The sequence below is a fragment of the Somniosus microcephalus genome, chromosome 17, assembly GCF_052327205.1.
Source record: "Somniosus microcephalus isolate GS21.2 chromosome 17, FLI_Smic_1.0, whole genome shotgun sequence".
Lineage (NCBI taxonomy): Eukaryota > Metazoa > Chordata > Chondrichthyes > Squaliformes > Somniosidae > Somniosus > Somniosus microcephalus.
The window spans coordinates 57,939,111-57,952,314 of NC_141003.1; the positions used below are offsets into that span (position 1 = coordinate 57,939,111).

The 13,204-nt window shown below is 45.9% G+C and overlaps 1 protein-coding gene across 1 annotated transcript in view; it reads right to left on the reverse strand.

Moving 5' to 3' along the window:
* fbxl13 (F-box and leucine-rich repeat protein 13) overlaps positions 1 to 13,204 on the reverse strand; it is a 301,931-nt gene that overhangs the window by 32,628 nt on the left and 256,099 nt on the right. The window contains exon 19 of the mRNA XM_086010428.1: positions 4,940 to 5,023. Coding sequence (XP_085866554.1) covers positions 4,940 to 5,023 — 84 coding nt within the window. The remainder of the gene's footprint in view (positions 1 to 4,939; positions 5,024 to 13,204) is intronic.

Below are 13,204 nucleotides of genomic sequence, written 5' to 3' on the forward strand. Positions count from 1 at the left end.
AAATTTAATGACCTCACACAAGTGGTCAAGATCAGTGAATGCATCTTCAAATGCCATATCCTACCAACTGCACCACTACCCTCAGCCACTGCTCAATTCACCACAACCCATCACTCACCTACCAACAATCTCTATCAATCAGGACTCATAACTAACATTCATAAGAACATAAGAAATAGGAGCAGGAGTAGGCCATTCGGCCCTTCGAGCCTGCTCCGCCATTTAATGAGATCATGGCTGATCTTCTGCCTCAACTCCATTCATCGGCCCTATTGCCATATCCCTTGATGCCCTTACTAGTCAGAAATCTATCGACTTCTGTTTTGAATATACTCAATGACTGAGCCTCCACAGCCCTCTGGGGTAAAGAATTCCAAAGATTCGCCACCCTCTGTGTGAAGAAATTTCTTCTCATCTCAGTTCTGAATGGCCTACCCTTTATCCTGAGGCTGTGGCTCCTGGTTCTAGACTCCCCAGCCAAGGGAAACATTCTCCCAGCATCCACCCTATCAAGCCCTGTAATAATTTTGTATGCTTCACCTCACCTTCACACACTTAGCACTGTTGCAAGCCTCACACCCACATCTCACAGCTTGCACACACTGCCAGCTATTCAACCATGACAGCCACATCACTTAAACATACTACATGACACTCACTGCCACACTTCCTTCTCTCTTGCAGGAGAAGGTGGTGCACAACCGGAGGCAGCAGGAACTAACTGGATGAGGAGAGGCGCACCTGCATGCTCTAATCCCCATGGAGGAGACAGTGCTGGCCATTATTGGAAGGGCCACTGCTGAGGCCGTGGCCAGCGTTGGAGCTGAATCCATTGAAGATGACGGTATCCTCATACCTAATGCTCCTTCTCACATCCCACTTCCCCCTCATCCCACAATCTCTTCTGACTTACAAGCTGCAGATGGTGTAAGCATGCACATCTTACTTTCCCCCCTCGCCTCACCACAAACTTACCCTTGTGCCTTTTTCCTTTCAGATACCCAAGAAGTGCAACCTGGCCAGGCAGTGGAGGAAAACCAAGAAGAAAGTGATGATGAAGACACACCCTCACTTGATTTCACACTCATAGCTGCCAGCTCAGATACTGACACTGCACGTATCTTAGAGGATAGATTAGAGGCAGGATCTGCACGTGGTGAGATACCGGGCACAAGTGCTTAGCAGCCAGGGCAGAAGGCAAGGAGAGTGCAGGAGGGCTCTGCTGCAGAGGACTCAGATGAGGACTTCAATGGGCCAGGCTACAGAAGAAGGCCAATGGGTGTACACAACAAAATGATTGGTGCATAGGGAAGCCTGCCAGAAAGCCTGCGCTCAATGTCAAGGAGCATGGAGGCATCCGGCATCAACTTGGCACAAGGCTTTGCGCAGAGCTTGGAGCCCATCCTTTCCAGCATGGAACTGGTAGCCAACTCCATCAACACACTTGTGGACCCAATCATAATGCAGCATGTGATGACCGATGTCTCAGCTTCCATTGCAGCACAAGCTTCCACGAAAAGTCTGAGTGCTGCAGTGGAAGCTCACACTGAAGTCATGCAAGGTCAGCTTGCTGCCATTCAAGCTCAGACAACTTTCATTCAAGCTTAGCTTGCTGCCATGTAAGCTCAGCCTGCTGCCATCATGGCTGTGCATACCAGTGTTCAAAGGGGCTTGCAGGGTGTCATAACAGTCCAGCAATCTTTCCTCCAACAGATTACTAGGGGGAGTGGCAGTAGCTCCATGGAGTGGCCTGCTGTCCACTCTCAGGATGTCAGCATTCCTGTTCCCACCCCTGCCACTCCACCAGTGCCCTTGCAGTTGCCTGTCTGCCAGCTCCCGCCCATGCTGAGATGGTGCAGTCTGAAGCTGGGCCTTCGAGGCCCAGTGCTGCTCGAGGTCGTCCTGCAAGGCCATCTGCAGTCTTTGCCACTGAAAGTTAGCAGCCTTCCACCAGCCATGCTGCAGCCACTGGAGTAGCACTGTGTATGAGCACTACGACAGGCAAAGGCACACAGAAGACAGGCACTAAGGGAATGCACAAGGGTGATGAGTTTAAGTTTGTATGCGATATGGCATGATTTCATTTATAAATTTGGTTTATTTTGTGTTGGCATCGTGGCCAAGAGGATGATATGATGGTCAGTGACAGAGGGAAGGTAAGGAGTGTGGGACTGTTTGTGAATGGGGAATTGGGGTTGAGGTTACCGGTATCGCACTTGAATTAGTTCTTCATGTACAGCTTGGGCAGAAAGGGGCTGTATAGGTTGCTGCCTCCCTTCCTCTTCTTCTTCCTGTTCCGTTTCCTCCTCTTCCACGTCTGCCTATTCCTCCTCCTCCTCGTAGCCAAGTACTGCAGGGCTCCTTCAGAGTGGTCCAGGCAGCGGAATCGTTGCTTCAGCATGCCAATGGTCTGCTCTATCACATTTCTTGTGGCAGCATGGCTCTCATCGTATGCATGCAACGCACATGTGCATGGGTTGCAAACCGGAGTCATGAGCCACGTCATCAGCGGTTAGCCCTTGTCACCCAGTAGCCACCCTTTGGTTTGCCAAGGTGGCTGAAATACAGCTGGCACAGCCCACTGCCGCAGAATGAAGCCACCATGACTGCTGTCAGGATACTGGGCAATGACTTGCATGATCCACTGCCTATGGTCACACACCAGCTGCATGTTAGGAAGTGTAATCCCTTTCGATTCCAGTACATGGCAGAGTTGACATGCGATGCCCGCAAAGTAATGTGCACGCAGTCAATGGCACCCTGCATCATGGGGAAGCCTGCAAACCTTCGAACTTGCTCTGCCTGCTTGTCTCTGGCAAGAGGGAATTAAATGAAGTTATCTCTCTTTGAATAGAGAGCCTACGCATAGAAGTTCATAGCCACGGTCACCGTCACAGCCACTGGCAATGCGGCCCTTGCCCTGCTCTGAGGTTGGAATTATGGCTGCAGTAGTTGGCAGATTTCGTGATTATCTTCTTAGTGAAGCGCAGGTGTCTCAAACATTGGTTGTTGCTGAGGTTCAAGCAGGATAATTACTCCCTGAACACCCTGGACAGATAGCAGGAGGCCCTAACAGCCCTTTTCCCCGTCCAACCTCTTCTAGTAGCTTGTCCTGTTCTGCGTTGCCTCTGCTTATTCTCCCAGTCATGCTCGATTTCAAGTGGAACGCCTACTAGTGCACCAAAATGGCAGTGTAAGCGTCAAATCAGCATGCTGTTGATTGACGTCATGATCTGCCTGCTCTGTATACTTCTAGCGGACATTAACTGCACGTGCACTATCGTCTTTACCAAGATGGCATCCGGCGCGCTTCGCGTCAGAAGTGTGCACACATGCCAAGGACTCCATTTTGAATCCCTAACGGCACTCGTCGCGCCCAAAAAACAGGTGTTACCAAGCCCAATCTCTTGCCCCCAGACTCAGATCATAACCTCGGCCCCTATTACACATTTTTTCTTGTAATTTTTCCACTCCTTTCCCCCCCCCTTTCCTTTTGTTTCTCTCTCACACCTGGCAGCTATCTCTTGCCCTGCCAGTACACTTTACACCTAATCTCAGCCTATTACCATCTCGTCTAGCTCTTTCACTTCTTTTGTTTCTTTCACTTCTTTTGTCCGATCGCAGCCCTGCCTTTGATCTATTTTCTTTTCTTTCCAGTTTTGAAGAAGGGTTCGATCCAAAACGTCAACTCAAATTTCTCTCCACGGATGTTGCCTGACCTGCTGAGTTTTTCCAGCATTTTCTGTTGTTATTTCTTGTTACAGTTGTCGGCTATCCAGACTTTAATCTGAACTTTACTGTAGGTAGGTATTAACAGCATGAATACCAACAGTCTCACTGTGAAGAATGTAATAGCATTCATTTGTTTTTCATTTGGTTGAATAATGTGGACAATTTCCAATTAACTGCGAAAAGACTAAAACCCAAGACATTTTTTTTAAAGTTTAAAAATGTCATTATATTTTGCTTACTGCAAGTATTCTCACAATTGCTGGGTTGCATAGATATGACTAAAGACCATCAGTAAAAATAGAAATTCGTCTCGGGCGGTGGCACACAAAGGGCAGTATTGGATCGGCCGCCCATTATACGAAGCGCCTGATATTCAGTTCTATTGCAGTCAATGGAACTAAATATCAGGTGCTGCATATAATGGGTGGCCAATCCGATAGCATCCATTTCGCACCGCCGCCTGAGATGAATTTCTAGGCCATCGTTTGAATAAGTGGCTGTAATGTATTAAGGTCTCTATCAGGTGCCTGAACTTTGAATCCTGGCTGATAGCTATATTTGTATTTGATTTTGTTCCAAGGTAACTTTTTGTACTTCCTAGCTTCTGAATGGGGCATTTCCAGAGAGAGAGAAGCAAACAGAAACTGTACTGTGTCCAATTATTTTCACATGGCAGGAAAGCCAGAATGGCTTCCCCACTCATGGCCATCAGTTAAAATTGCAGTCAGACCCCAATGACGTAATCGGACACCGATCTACATATTTAAAGAAGGATCCCGCTGGTTTCCGCCGTGGCTCCTTGCCACCTGCTCAGAAGAGCAAGTTAAAATAGAAGACAGCGACAACAAAGCTGGATGTCAGCAGGTAAATTTCCTGGACAATTTTAGCTGGCTGCCCGCCTGGTTTCTGCCAAGCAGGTATGGTTAAAATCGGCCTTTTAGGCTTATAGCCCTTTACCTCCACAGCAACAAAAAAATTGTTGAGTTCCTTTTTGGAAGAATCTATGGATTCAGTGTTCACTACTCTAGGTTCACCTTATTTCACAAATTAGCAAACCATTTGATGCAACAAATTGCAAATAAAGTAGGTTACAATATGCAATCAGACAAGTAGGATAACAAAGTAGAACAATATTAACAAATCTTCCTATCAGGCATAGATTAAATCTAAATAATAATACATTTCTGACAACAGGAATGATATTTACCTGTAATCCCATATCAATGACTCCTGAGCACTCTGCCACTGTGAGTTCCCTTAACTTGTTGTTGTTACCAAGACCTGACAAACTCTGACAAACAAAAGCAATAAAAATGAAAAGAATGGTTGCAATACATGTAGCAAGATATCAAAGACTTTTGAGTTGCATTTAGCCTAGATTATTGGAATCAGTTTGGGTGGAGCTAAGAAACAGCAAGGGGCAGAAAATATTGGTGGGAGTTGTTTATATAGGCCCCCAAACAGTAGTTGTAATGTAGGGCAAAGTATAAATCAGGAAATTAGAGACACAAGTAACATGGGTATTACAGTAATCATGGGGGAGTTTAATCTACATATAGACTGGGAAACCAAATTTGCAGTAATAGTGTGAGGACGAATTCATGGAATGTATGCAAGATAGTTTTCTAGATCAGTATGTTGAGGAACCAGCTAGGGGACAGGCTTTTTAGATCTAGTATTGTGCAACAAAAAAGGGTTAATTAATAACCTTGTAGTAAATGGGCCTTTAGTGAAGAGTGACCATAATATGGTAGAATTTTATATTGAGTTTGAAAGTGACTTAGTTAAATCCAAAACTAGGTTCTTAAATCTAAACAAAGCAAACTACATAGGTATGTGGGGTGAGTTGGCTAAGGTAGATTGGGAAACTACATTAAAAGGTATGACAGTGGACGAGCAATGGCTAGCATTTAAATAATGAATACATAATTTACAACAAATATACATTCCTTTAAGGCACAAAAATCCCACAGGAAAAGTGGTCCAACCGTGGCTAACAAGAGAAGTTAAAGATAATATTAGATCAAAGGAAGAGGCTTATAATGCTGCCAAAAAGAGTAGTAAGCCTGAGGATTGGGAGGGTTTTAAAATTCAGCAAAGGAGGACCAAGAAATTGATAAAGAAAGGGAAAATAGAATATGAGAGTAAACTAGTGAGAGACATAAAAACAGACTGCAAAAGCTTCTATAGGTATGTAAAAAGGAAAAGATAAGCGAAAGTAAATGTGGGTCCCTTACAGGCTGAGACATGATAAATTATAAAGGGGAATAAGGAAATGGCAGAGAAATTAAACAAATACTATGGCCAGAATTTTGCCAGCACTCAGAGTGCGGGTTTGGAGGTGGGACCGCTGTCAAAATCGCAAAGATTGACAGCGGGTAGGAAACCCACTGTCAATCCGCCTCCACGCGAGTCTCCCAGGTGTCGGGTCTGTCAGCGCAGAACTGACCAAGCGGTGGGGGAGACAATTCTGGTACTTAAATGGCTTGTTAAGAGCCAATTTAAGAGTCTTTTGAGACTTATTTGTAATTTTATCTTCTCCCCCACTGGTTACCCGCTGTTCGGGGAACAAGCCAGCTCAACCTGGTATGTTGTGAGTTTGGTCTGATGTTTGTGAAAAGATGACAGCTGCAGAAGTGGTGTCAAGGATGCCATGTTGCACATGGTGAGTTTCAGAGCAAAGAAAATGTTGGTTACTGCATTTTTAATACATATACAGATTTCTTTAGCTTACAAGTTTTTAAATCCAACTGTATGTCCAGTGCCACCTCATTGGGAGAACCTCTCTCACCATTGACAGATCGCTTCTGTCATCTCACCTGCAGCTGCCATCTGTTCCAGTAACATTGGAGTCAATGAAACAATCAGACCTTGGTCCTCCGAATCCTTCCACAATCAGCCCCAACACCAACATCACCACCATCATCTGATGCTGCACTGGACACAGGGCATCAGCCCCTGACAAAATTGTTAGCCGGAAGGCCAACGATGGCATCACCATGGCCAGACTTTCTTCACTTGATGCTGTAAACCCTGGCTGCCACATAATGCGCCAGGTTGACACCATCCCCCATCAGCACCATGAAGCATCCCTTTAATGTCCAAGCCATTCCATGCACACACATCACTATAGTGGGGAGGGGGGGGGTGGCGGAGAATTATGACTGATCAATCACTGGAACTCAGTAAGACCCTTCACAATAAACACTCAGATCTGTCCAATAAGGGGCACTTTTTGAAAAAGAGATTTCACTGTATGATAACACATTACCAGAAACTTCACATGGACATTGGCTAAACCTCTCAAGTGCCCACCCTTGTGTGTTGTTAGTTGGTATGCTTGCACTAGGATGAGGGTAAGTGTGAGGGGTGGCTAGTGAGATGGGAAAGTGATAAAGTAGATAGAAAGGGTTGGGTGGAGGTGCACAGTAAGTTGGTGCCCTGGGGAGATCTCTTCCACCCTTGGAAGGGAAGAGAACCTCCCTGGGTACTGTGACTCCCTCCATAAGCATGTGGAGGGAGTCATTGGAGAGCCTGGGTGCAAGTGTTCACCTTTGTGCAGTGATTGTCAGTGTTTTCAGCACCTCAATGCTGTCAAACACTGAAAAATCAACTGTCAAAATAAAATTGTGCTGGTCCCTTTAAGGAAATCAGCAGATGACGTGTCATCAAATGATGTAATCAGACCCGCTTCCTGTTAATTGGTCCGTTAAGCCCACAAGGCCAATCAAGGGAAAATCATGTCTGCAGAGCGGAGGCTGCTGGGGGCGGGACTGGAACCCGGAAACCAGCTGACCCGCCCCCATCCTGACACCGCTAAGAAAATTGCAGCCAAATGTCTGTCTTCACGGAAGAAGATGCAAAAAACTTCCTGGAAATAATGGACAACCAAGGGTCTATCGAGAATGAGGAACTGAAAGATATTATTAGTAAAAAAGTAGTACTGGAGAAATTAATGGGACTGAAAGCCGATAAATCCCCTGGACCTGATGGCCTACATCCTAGGGTTTTGAAAGAGTTGGCTATAGAGCTAGCGGATGCATTGGTTGTCATTTTCCAAAATTCCATAGATTCTAGAACGGTTCCTGCGGATTGGAAGGTAGTAAATGTAACCCCGCTATTTAAGAAAGGAGGGAGAGAGTCAACGGGGAACTACAGACCAGTTAGCCTGACATCAGTAGTAGGGAAAATGCTAGAATCTATTATTAAGGATGTGGTAACAGGGCACTTAGAAAATAATAACAGGATTGGGCAGAGTCAACACGGATTTATGAAAGGGAAATCGTGTTTGACAAATCTATTAGGGTTTTTTGAGATTGTAACTAGCAGAATAGATAAGGGGGAACCAGTGGATGTGGTGTATTTGGATTTTCAGAAGGCATTTGATAAGGTGCCACACAAGAGGTTATTAAACAAAATTAGGGCTCATGGGATTGGGGGTAATATATTAGCATGGATTGAGGATTGGTTAACGGACAGAAAACAGAGAATAGGAATAAACGGATCATTTTCAGGTTGGCAGGCTGTAACTAGTGGGGTACTGCAAGGATCAGTGCTTGGACCTCACCTATTCACAATCTACATCAATGATTTGGATGAGGGGACCAAATGTAATATATCCAAGTTTGCTGATAATACAAAGCTGGGTGGGAATGTAAGTTGTGAGGAGGATGCAAGGAGGCTTCAAGGGGATATAGACAAGTTAAGTGAGTGGGAAAGAACATGGCAAATGGAATATAATGTGGAGAAATGTGAAGTTATCTACTTTAGTAGGAAAAATAGAAAAGCAGAGTATTTTTAAATGGTGAGAGATTGGGAAATATTGTGTTCAGAAGGACCTGGGTGTCCTTGTACGCGAATCACTGAAAGTTAACATGCAGGTACAGCAAACAATTAGGAAAGCAAATGGTATGTTGGCCTTTATTACAAGAGGATTTGAGTATAAGAGTAAAGACATCTTACTGCAATTATACAGGGCCCTGGTGAGACCACACCTGGAGTATTGTGTATAGGTTTGGTCTCCTTACCTAAGGAAGGATATTCTTGCCATAGAGGGAGTGCAACGAAGGTTCACCAGACTGGTTCCTGGGATGGGGGGGATTGTCCTACGAGGACAGATTGAGTAGACTAGGCCTATATTCTCTAGAGTTTAGAAGAATGAGAGGTGATCTCATTGAAAGATACAAAATTCTTACAGGGCTTGACAGGGTAGATGCAGGGAGGATGTTTCCCCTGGCTGGGGAGTCTAGAACCAGGAGTCACAGTCTCAGAATAAGGGGTCGGCCATTTAGGACTGAGATGAGGAGAAATCTCTTCACTCAGAGGGTGGTGAATCTTTGGAATTCTCTACCCCAGCGGGCTGTGGAGGCTCAGTCATTGAGTATATTCAAGACAGAGATCGATAGATTTTTGAATATTAAGGGAATCAAGGGATATGGGGATAGTTCAGGAAAGTGGAGATGAGGTAGAAGATCAGCCATGGCGGAGCAGGCTCGAAGGGCCAAATGGCCTACTCCTGCTCATATTTCTTATGTTCTTAATAAAGGTGGCACAGGACTGGCGCAAGATGAATGAGTCATGACAGCTGCCAGGAATCCGGGCACAGACCTGCATGATGCGCTGCTTATGATCGCAAACAAGCTGGACGTTGTGGGAGTGGTATCGGTTTCTATTCGGAAAGCTGCCTGAATGGTACCTTGCACCCTGGGGAAGCTTGTAATGCAGGAGAAGCCTAGTGCTCCCTCGTCCTGCTTTGTTCTGTCTATAGTGAATGTTATGTATTGTTCCTCCTGGTATAGAAAGTCTCAATCTCCTCCGATACCGCGCTGCACAGCACACTGTGATATGTCATTGGTGTCACCTGCTGCAGCCTGAAATGAACCTGTGGCGTAAAAGTTAAGGGCCACAGTCACCTTGATAGCCACAGACAGTGCTGTCCATGCATTAGTTTAGGGCTCTAGCTGTGGCTGCAGCAGATAACTCATTGGGCTGGCTTTTTACTCGGAGGCAGGGAGGGAGTGGGGGGTCTGGATTGAGGTCGGGAAGAATGGGTTTCCCACCAGCCCTGCCGAATTTAGGAGCAGGATCTGATTTTTTTCTTCGATTGAGAGGCTGGCTGGCTGTTGGGCAGGTAGGCCTTTGGCACCAGGCCGCAGCCGGGAGTGGGGGTGGAGGGGCTCGGAGGCCGGGGGTCTGCAGGACCAGAGACTGAGGGGGGGGGGTTGGAGTTGGAGATCAGAGGCCGGGGGGGGGGGGGGGGGGGGGGGGAGGCTGGTGGTCAGAGGTCTCGAGGATGAGGTTGGAGGCCTCGTGGGTGAGGTCGGGGTGCAATTGGAAGGGTCCAATCGCGGGGGATTGGCGAGGCAGGTACACTGGATCCAGCAGGTAAGTGAAAAGGCACTTACCTCCTGGATCCAGCAGTCCTTGCTTCCCTTGAGCCAGCGGATTTCCCAAAACCCAGGATACCTGGCTGGCCAGAGTTAACTTTGAAATCATAGATCAATATGAGGCACACAGTCTCATAATAATATTTAAATTGCAAACCCATCTCCTGGGGGCGGGTTGGTTGCCCGTCACCCCCATCCTGCCTCCGTTAAAACTGGATGTGGGCAGGTTGGAGTCGGGATTCAGATTTTTTACACTTTAATCTCCCACCTGACCCAAACCTACACATTTTTTGGGGTTAAAATTTTCCCCATTGTTACAGCCTCATCGCTGTGGATATGGTCTCTTGCTCAGTGCCCTCCTCCTCCCTCTTCTCCCAGATACTTCTGCTCTCCCCTATCTTCTTCATTGCTTCCCCTCCAGTCCTAAAGGCAGACCTACCAGGCCATCCATGACTGGAATAAACTCTTTCCAAAGCAGATCTCAGAAGTTAACCAGCAGTGTAAGAGGACAAACCAGCAACTAACCTATATAAACGGGATGAGCTGCCTATTAGCGCCATGATTTGTTGGGTGAGTTTATCACGTAGTGAGTCAGGCGCTGGGGCAAACCAATTTCCCAAAGGGGTGCTACAACAAACTTAGGGCCCTTATTTTAACATTATAATGAGGCTTTTTAATACTTGCAACACATGTCCTGGATGCCTATGGAGCAGCCCGATCTAATATGGTGGGCGGTGCACTTACGGCATGGGATAGGCACCACGTGCCGCCCGCCATGTAAAACGGGGGCAGTATGATTGAATTTATAGGGCTAGAAATTCATTATAACCAAGGGATGGGCAGTGTTTAGACTAAAAATGGTTAAGCAGCACTAGGTGAAAATCGTCTAGACTGCACGCAAAATTCGTCTTCACTCCTCATTAAAATGATTGCAGTCATAAATCTAGTCTAAAAACCCAAGCTCATTGGCATTACACTGAAAAGATGGACCAATATCAGGTGTAGTCTAAAAGCAAATAATGATTGCCACAGGCTTTTTTCACTGCTTAAAGGGGAGGTCCATTGATGTGGCAGCACCTCATTCTCAGCATTGTTGGGTATACAGCTGCTTCAACAACAATAAGAAGCGGGACAAAGAGAAGGAGCACTTATTTACAAATGCTGATGGCAGATCGCTGCCCCAGGGAGAGAGCCCTGGGGTTTTCTGAGGAAGCTTTGAATGCACTGGTTTTAGCGGTGGATAGAAGGCAGGTGGTCCTGTACCAACTGGCAGAGGCCCTTGCCACAAGTCTGCCGGACTATGTGGAGGGAAATGGCACACCACATCACGGGCAACACTGTGGTCCCCAGGTCCCATACCCAGTGCAGGAGGAAGTTTAACGAGCTCACACAGGTGGGCAGGGTGATTGAAGACCTTAACAAATGCTACATACCACCATCTGTACAAGCTTCACACACTGCTTAAAGTACCACACCCCCAGCACTCACCCACTAACAATCTCTACCTAGCAACACTCACACCTTGCACACAATGACAGCTATTCAACTATGGCAGGCACAAGGATCATTAGTTATTAGAATTCATGTCATATGTGTGATATGTTTATAGATATGTTTATTAATGGTGTTTGGAATATTTTGTGGTCTCATTCATTTCACCTTTGTGCCCAGGAGGATGCTGTGATACGCCATGAGACAGGGATTGTATGATGGGGGTGTGGTGAGCTACAGGGATCTGGGATTTCATTCATGTGAATTGGAGTCTGATGAGTCAGTCATCGACAGCCCGTCCAGAAGGCCAATTGTCTCGCTGCCTCCGCCCTCCCTCCTGTTCCTCCTCTTGTCCTCTTCCTCCTCGATCTCCTCCTCCTCCTCGTCCTCGCCCTCTTCCTTCTCGTCCTCCTCTGCCTTGTCGTCCTCCTGAGGTAATCCCGCAGCCCCCATGACTGTGAGGAAGTGTTGTGAGCAGAAGCCTTTAACAAATAATGAGTGACTTCTGCACTTGAATGAACACTCCCTGGCATCAAAAAAACTTGAAATAACTAAAGAGAACTGTTTTAGTTGCAGGAAGTAGCAAACGGACTGAAAATTCAAAACCCTGCCAGGTCCAGCTGATTGGGGATGGTGCTTTTAAATATCTCTGCTGCAGCCTTCTTTCTGCTCTCCCTGTTGTTGTTCTGCGCTTCCGTTAAGGTAAGTAGCTAAATCCAATGTTGGAGATCGGGCGTCCAGTGAGCACTGCACACTCACTGACGTCACAATCTCCATCATAGCAATTTCCCTGCCGATCGAGGTTACCGGCAATGCTACCGGCACCACTGACATGGCATGCCGCGCCGGGACTGGCATCAGCTGTCATTACACCTGTCAACTGCATTTCAGCGCCATCTCCTGGTGCTAATGTGGTGCAAACCACATGAATTTTCCCCCCTAGGCCTGTATGTCTTACAGTAGTGATTGTTAAGTTTCCAAAATTTGACACAATAAAATAAGCTTCAATTACACCTCTTCTACAGAACATTTCATTGAAGCTATAAGAAGTGGAAGAATTTTTGTGACCTCTGAATATTGAAGCTAGCATTCTGCACTTTGGGATTGATTGAAAATGTGTTGTTTGTATATTTTGTACAATGTGTCAGTACAAAGAAACCAGCTCTCCACGGTGACTTAAAAAGTTTGACTGGCATCTCAGTAGTTTTTTTTTTGCTTAAGTTTAATTTACTATTCATGTGGTTTGGTGTTTCAAGTTAAGTTGCAGGTTTAAGTTTAAATAGAAAGTTAATGGAAAGTAATGCATATTTTGCCTAATATCCTGGTATTACAGGCACACAATTAGAGAAGCAGATTTGCCATCCAACATCAATGCTGCAAATTCCAAAGCCTCAGCTACACCACAGAATAAACAAGGTCTCCAAAAGTAATGAGTCAGTGGAACACTTAAAGTTAAAGCAGCTTGTAGCCAGTTGCTCAATAAAAGTGCTCACTACAGGCTAAAACTGTTAAAAAGCAAAAATGTTAGTACATAATAAAATGAAATATTGCATATAATGAGAGAATTTCCTACCAATTCTCTCTTTTCATCCAAC